Source organism: Anoplophora glabripennis, unplaced genomic scaffold, assembly GCF_000390285.2.
Source record: "Anoplophora glabripennis isolate ALB-LARVAE unplaced genomic scaffold, Agla_2.0 scaffold267, whole genome shotgun sequence".
NCBI classification, from domain to species: domain Eukaryota; kingdom Metazoa; phylum Arthropoda; class Insecta; order Coleoptera; family Cerambycidae; genus Anoplophora; species Anoplophora glabripennis.
In genome coordinates this window covers 386,268-394,289 of record NW_019416452.1, presented here as the reverse complement: position 1 = coordinate 394,289, position 8,022 = coordinate 386,268, and the positions used below count along the sequence as shown (strand labels likewise).

The 8,022-nt window shown below is 33.2% G+C and overlaps 2 protein-coding genes across 2 annotated transcripts in view; both read right to left on the bottom strand.

The window, feature by feature from the left end:
• Window positions 1–8,022, bottom strand: part of LOC108905470 — a 33,578-nt gene that overhangs the window by 19,750 nt on the left and 5,806 nt on the right. The window lies entirely within an intron of this gene.
• Window positions 1,418–2,338, bottom strand: LOC111691553 (tyramine receptor Ser-2-like). Its single transcript, XM_023454595.1, has one exon. It carries the CDS (start codon window positions 2,126–2,128, stop codon window positions 1,418–1,420), a length of 711 nt encoding a protein of 236 aa, XP_023310363.1. The 5' UTR covers window positions 2,129–2,338.

Genomic DNA, 8,022 nt, shown 5'->3' with positions numbered 1-8,022 from the left:
CACTTTTTCATAACTTTGACCATTTTTTAAACAAAGTTTCCCAACTATCCACGAGTTGATTTTTTGATATTTTGTTTACAACACGTTTCCGAACAATATTCCGCAGAGAAACTTCTAACAGTATTTTTTTCCATTTCTTAAACAAAGTTTCCCAACTAGCCTCGAGTTGATTTTTTGATATTTTGTTTACAACACGTTTCCGAACAATATTCCGCAGAGAAACTTCTAACAGTATTTGTTTCATGTCTATAATGCCTGGACTATGCTTCGTTAGTTTAGGTTTTGTAAGTAAAAAACTAAAAAAATGCGTTTATTATTAATTAACGGCAAATTGGAGGAAACATATATAGGTATCTACCTTCGAGCATATACTCCTAGAGGCAGCCATCAGTGCTGAGAAAGCGCGACTGGTGTGCGAGAGAGAAAGGATAATAAAAGGACATGCTATCTCTCTCGCTCCGCGAGCTGGATTGGTCGGTGCGTGCTCCCCTACATGCCAATGACCGTCTTGCACCTAAGCTCCGACCAATCAGTTCGCGGAGCGAGAGAGATAGCAAGTCCTTTTATTCTCTTTCTCTGTCGCACACCAGTCGCGCTTTCTGAGCACTGAAGGCTGCCTCTAGGAGTATATGCTCGAAGGTATCTACAGACTGCTTTTTATATGATGGCACAGTCCGTTTGCTACTAGTATTTTTGTCACAAAATAACTGATTTAATGCTCTATTGATTGGCCTACTGATGAAATAAGAGGGGGAAAATAATACTACGTTTAAGGTGCACTATAAAGAATTAGTAATAGAATATTTAAATTTATAAATCCGGGCATACGAGTAGAAAAATATTTAATATTGATTTTGTTATATCTGTAATGTATAATATATTCTTTGAATTAAAAAGTTAACGTGATATTGACTCCCCGCTTCCTTTAAATGAGATTTGATGAGATTTTACCGGACCCTTCCGCCAAACTGAGCTCGCGTAATTAATGTCTCCTTAGATGTAAAGGACAAGAGGATCCGTCTAATTGTTGACATTGTCCATAGTTTTAGGGGAAGTTAGGTCTTCGGCGGCCAGGGGGCAGCGTTATGGATCTAAGAAAAGATGCCTCAAAAAGACACAGTTTGTTGCTTAACTTGTTATAATACAATAATAAATGTAATAAGCAATGATAATAAATGCGTAGATCTGAGTTCGTTGATCGCGATATACTCTACCTCTGGATCCTGAGGCCTAAAAACGTCAGAAGTTGTGGGCAAGCGTCAACCCTTACTTTTACGTATCTGTTAGCGTCTCTGTAAACTCATTGGTAACGGTGCAAAAAGTCATTCACTATTACTATTACTCAGTGGCGGCTGCTCACCTTTTTTTTACATAAAGTTTTCTTTGCCTCTTAATCAATAAAACTATTTTTATAATGTTATATTTTTACCTGAAATGATTTTGTATCCTTTAGGGTCAGTGAGCTTTGTATGTTGGAAGAGCCTCGAATTCTTTTCGCGTGACCGGATGCTTCTTTACATATTCTTGCATACAGGATAAACATCATAATCCATATTAATACAAATACAGGAGTTAGTATGAATTTCAAATAATTATTTGGCAGTATATTTATCACATCGCACTTGACTCCCTCACGCCAATCGTTCCAAACTATCGGTATGGCAGCAATAGAAAACGAAGCTAGCCATCCGATTATTATTAAAATGACAGCAATTCGTTTGGTCATGAACCTACTGTAATGTAGAGGATATATGATAGCTATGTATCGGTCGGTTGCAATGAAAAATAAGTTGCAAATAGAAGTTGCACATGCAAAAGCTGTCAAAACGAACCGAAACAAACAGTTAGATTCACTTTTTCCAAAGTCCGCCATAATATAAAAGCACATATGGTATGGTATCGAAACACCAACCAGCAAATCACTCACTGCTAAACTGAACACAAAATAATTCGAAATTACGGAATTCAACTTTTTACTAAATAAAATCGCCGAAATAGTTAAACTATTACCAATTAGTGTTGCACTCACTGAACATATATTTATACACATCCATAATGTCGTTCCACAATATGTACAAAGCTGTGTTTCAGTAGATGAATTGACGAGTGTTCTTTCCATTCTATTCATTTAATACATCGATTGGATACTTTTAGATATTCAAGAGACCATACCATTTGGCTCTGATTCAAATTTATATATTAGTTATGTAGTAAAAGTGCAGACATTTAATTTTTTTATTACGTCGCCCCTTTTATTTCTGACGTCTCTACTGTTTTAGACAGAAACACATTTAATATAGAAGTACGTAACAAAACGGAACGGTCCAAACCAAACGTAGATGATATACAATTACACTTTACAACAGTCAACTATTAATTAGGACCAAGTAGTGGCAGAAGACTTAAAGAAAAGAGGAACAAACTGGCATGAAGCGATGAATCTAGCAAAAAATAAAAAAGAAGACAAAATTTGTTTATAAGTAAAAATGTATATCTTTACACCCTATGGATACTTAAGGTTTTATTGATTGAGGATTTTTATTAATTAAGGGTAATGTATTGATGAAATTGGTTAAAGCAAATTTTTACTTGTCCAATCAGTAGCTAGAAATTCCACATTTTGCTAATGCATGAGACTTCGTGTTTATTACAAGATGTATCTAGTTTTGAAAACTTACTTCTAATAGATACATTGACAACCTTAGAAGTTTCATGGTGAACTCTTACCGTTATGTTTTTACACGTATCTTGATCAGTTCAACTTTGTGGTTATCTAGTATATCTTAAGTCTTTATATGATTTAACATGATAACATTCGTTGTACACATCAATGTTAAAAAGACTTTATTAATAATTATGTCTTTAAAATTTTTAATTGTTTTCATGATGCCTTGCCGTTGTTTGAATACTTGTTCCGTCTGTCTGCAAATTTTTATTATCAGAAGAAGGAATAAAATAAGGCCCACAATTTTTTAATCTAGTTAAAGGAAACGAGTAGTTTCCCTTCATATATATTTTTGTAAATGTCACAAGAAATTATTTTTATAACCTGTGAAGTTACAAAGCTCGTTATACAATTCGCGCCTAAAGTATGGAATAAATTCAATAAAAACGAAACAAATTTTTTTTGGGAAAAATCCTCGAACAGGTCGATTTTTAATTTAAAAAGTAGATCTTTTAACATAAAAGGCGATTTTCAACTGTCATTTGTTTTCGAGTAATGACGTCATCGACATTTTGAAAGATCGTTTCATTGTCGATCCCACAGTATTAAAATGTTGCCATCTTACGTAGGAAAGTTTTCGAGTAAATGACGATTGAATGTTAGAAAACCCAAATCAATTAAAATAAAGCAAAAACGTTATCAAATTTAGTTTTTTGAAATGCCTGAAGTTTTTTATGGATCACGTAGGTGTAAATCTTTACAAAGTGTCATTGTTTCTAAGTATTGTAAGCGATATAAAAATTATTAGAACGCAGCAGGAAGTTTGCGATTTATTTAATGAAAAACATCCAGATCGCCGTATCAGCCAATCAACAGTCAGTAAGATGGAATCTAAATTTAGAGAAACTGGCAATGTTGTAGATATTTTGATAAGTATGGTAGATAATCCTCATAATACTTCACGATTGGTTGAATTAAACAATGAAATTAGTCAGACTACAGTGCTACGTATCCTGAGGCAGGAAAAATATCATCCATACAAAATTCAACTTGTGCAGGAACTCAATGAAAACGATCCCGACCGCCGCTTACACTTTTGTGAAATTTTGATGGATTTATGTTAAGTAAATAGAGATTTACACCGGCAAATAGTTTTTTCAGACGAGGCCACGTTTTGTCTCAAATGGTACAGTGAACCGTCAAACTTGCAGGTATTGGAGTCGGGAAAATCCTCATTGGATGGCAGAGACACGTACCCAACACCCACAGAAATTAAATGTGTGGGCTGGAATAGTTGACAACAGAATAGTAGGGCCTTTCTTCTTTGAAGGAACCCTTACAGGAGAAAGATATTTAGAGTTTTTACAAAATGACCTTGTTCCAGCGCTTGCAGTAATTTTTCCTAACGATAATGACCCTGATATTCCTGATGACACCATATGGTTTCAGCAAGACGGTGCACCTCCGCACTATGCGCGCCCTGTTCGAGATTTTCTGGACAATTGTTTTCCTAGGAGGTGGATCGGCAGACGAGGACCGATAGAATGGCCCGCGAGATCCCCAGATCTTACACCCCTGGACTATTTCTTATGGGGCTACTTAAAGTCCAAAGTGTACGTTAATAGACCACATAATTTAGAAGAACTCCAAAATTGTATTATAGATGAAATACACAGAGTTACCCCAGAAATAATTCATAATGTGCAAGAAGAATTTCTACACAGACTTGCGTATTGTCAAGAAGTCGGTGGGTGGCAATTCGAACACTTAATTTAGGTAGAAAACTTAATGAATTGTATTTGCTTGACATAGGAATTGTTATTTTTTTAATGAATAAAATTTACGTTTTCTAACATTCAATCGTCATTTACTCGAAAACTTTCCTATGTAAGATGGCAACATTTTAATACTGTCGGATCGACAATGAAACGATCTTTCAGAATCAAGAAAAAAAATAGGGGGTTGCTATTTAAAAAAAATGTCGATGACGTCATTACTCGAAAACAAATGACGGTTGAAAATCGCCTTTTATGCTAAAATATGTATTTTGTAAATTAAAAATCGACCTGTTCGAGGATTTTTCCCCAAAAAAAATTGTTTCGTTTTTACTGAATTTATTCCATACTTTAGACGCGTACTGTATATGATACCACATCTTCTACATACGGCGAAAGGTCAAACATGGTTTTTACGTAATCATGTTCAAATAAAGAAGCGACACTTAATATACTTGTGTTTGGATCACAAACTGGATCAGCTATTTTATTTGAAAAATTCAACTGCGCTCGCGTGGCGCAATTGGCAACTTTTCCTCACTCGTTACACAATGTACTATTTTTAAACATTGAAATCTGTAGAAAGAATATTAAAAACTTATAATTTTAGAAATATTAGTCTCCAATTTATTAACAAAAACTTCTTACCTTAATTAAACGCACTGAAAGACATTTGTAAATTACTTCGATCGAACTTATGTATTTCTGAATATCTAAGATGATTTTTTTAACATGATGTGTCAATTTTTAACAGCATACTTTTGACAGTTCCTTACAACTGACAAAATTTAATACCTAGTAAGCAAAGAGTTCAAATTGACAATACGACAGGCACTTTAGAATTTAAAAAAGGCGATTGGTCTTGCTTTGATTACCCTCCTTTATTTTTCATTTCCTATGTAGAGTGCCCACGTAAGACGGATTATTCCATACCTTTGGGAATATTAGTAACAAAAAAAATTCAAATAAATATTCCATCATATCAATTTCTTTACATTTACAAATTTTAAAATTATTTCTGATTATACACGGTGTCCCATCTCTTCTAATTGTTACAGTGTATTCATTATTTATTGAGATAGAATTCCAAGGAAAGAATATGCCAATAATGTTCTGTTATCCGAACTACTGTAACAATTTACCGCGGCAGAGAAATTTTCTGCCGATATTTTTCTATCTCTATCGAATGCGGTTAATTCCAAGAAAGTGACGCAGGGGTCTTCTTGGAATTCCATCTCAACAAATATCGTCCGGACTGTACCTAACTTCATTCCTTCGAGTCCAACATCCTGTATATTGTTGCATTTTTTATATTCCTTATTGAATTTAAGGCTTACTTTTATAAACAAAAATTGGGTTTAAACTACTCGGATAAATTCAGTTTTATTTGTCGGTTTTTTTAAATTTGGCAATAATATGTTGTTTTCATTATTCATTCGAGCTTTAAAATATATCTCCTGTTTGTTAAGGTAACAAAGAAAGATCTAATAATTCATTTGACCCAAAGCAGAAAATATTGGACGAATTTAGGATTATGAAATAAACTTATTTGGAATTTTGTTTATAATAGATCGAAGGATTATAAAACGGCTTTTTCAATATTCATATCTTTTTTTTTATAGAGAATTTAAAGATTTTTTTTTTAATAAATTTAACGGCAGAAAACATACCCACTTGCAATTAGTGATTTCATGCCAACCTTGACTATCTGCGGGATCAGTAAATAACCAAAATATTGTGCTAATTGTAAAAGTAAATATATGATATGCATACATATATTATTGTAATCAGAAAGAAGAGAGGATCCGAAAAATGACAAACATACAATAGTTAATTGTTTTTTATACACATATTTCTTTAAAATCGCAAGAAATTTTTCTAAAATTTTGGCTTAGTTCCTACATAGAAAGGTAAAAGGAATGTTCTGTGAATGGAACTGGACATGATTGTCGGTCGATCACTTTTAAGCATTGTACTCACTGCGATGAAAAAAAATAGTATTTAGAGTGGTAGATACACATTAAAGAAACGGAAAAACGGAATCGAGGGGTTTAGGTTACATTTTTATTGCATTATTAAAAAAGATTTCTAACTGTCTTCCTTGCATATCCATGCAGGCTCTACAGCTTCTTAAAAATAGATTTAGTCCCTCCTCAAACATCCAAGATTGGATTTTAATAGTATCAGGGACTTCTTATATTCTCTGGCGTAGAACGTGCAAGTCCTCGACTGGCTCTGCATACACTAAAATTTTAAGACATTCCTAAATAAAAATACCCAGTATATTCAGGTATGGCGATCTAGGTCCATAACATCAAATCCAGTCTTTTTCGTAAGAGTCATTTAAGTACTCCTGAACCAATAATGAGAAATAGGAAGGAGCAGCATCGTACATTAACCATAAACCTGATGTTTACTGGAACATATTCAACTAATGGCGGTTACATTTCTTTTAAAAAATGTAGATATACAAGATCATTTAATTGATTAGGCATTACAAAAGGTCCTATTAACCTGTCTCCTAGAGTGTCAATCCAGATATTTAACTAAACAGTTGTTGATGTCCATCTTCAAGAACAACATGTGGATTCTGAATAACCTAAAAGTGCCTTTATGAAAATCGAAAATTCCGTCTCTCATAAATCAATTGGAAGCGGTGTGTAGTGCAAAGTATACCGAAATCGATTCGTGCTCAAGAGGGTGCTTGAACTATTTCGTGCAGGAACATGAAAACATGAAACAGATGGCAACTGCTGCCACTTTCTGGTGTAACAGCATAAGTTATAATTTTTACACCAATTAAGAAGCGTACTTTAAATATTCTTAACAATAACACCCAGAGGTTTACAAAAAAGAAAACGCCAACGGGAAAAATGAATTGTATACTTGAAGATTCTAACATTACTGCAATCCGGATATTATTTATGAAATGTAGTTAGTTGAAGTATTAAATTTACAGCAGTCTAAAGTTAATGTGAATCATTTTAGTCAACGGTTTGCTTAAAAATATAATACCGTTATTTCCATTATTCATCGAATAATCCAGAAATGTTAAAAATGCTCATGCTATTTCAAATGACGACTCATTTCTCTTTCTTTTTAATGTTATCTGGCAAAAAAATGCTTATAAGGCAACCGAGCACCCGACAAAAGTTTTAAAAGTCGACGCCTATGTACCCTACTATTGTATTCTTACGTTTGAATAAAAATAGAAAATATCAATTGCGATTAGGGTTTCTGATTTCTCGGCCTATTTTTTTTCTCGGGTCTCGAGAATTCTCGACTAGGAATTCCCGGGAATTCTCGAATTCTCTAGAAATTTCTAAAATTTAAAAAAGTCATAATTTTGGTATTGCAATGCGAAATATAAACATGCTATTATACTTAACAATCATCATTAACATTTATTATTTATTCAGTATTTTTATTAATTACTTATGTTTCTACTTCTACTAACAAAACTAAATTAAACTTTGAGTTTCTTCTTAAAAACCTTTAACTTGTTTTTTTAAACAATTTCATTATACTTATGTTTATTTCAATGTTTTTGAATCGTAGCTTTCTTCCAATAATTATTATTAA

Bases quoted from the DNA above. Each gene is read 5' to 3' on its own strand.
- LOC111691553 (XM_023454595.1), bottom strand. From the start codon at position 2,128: ATGAATAGAATGGAAAGAACACTCGTCAATTCATCTACTGAAACACAG.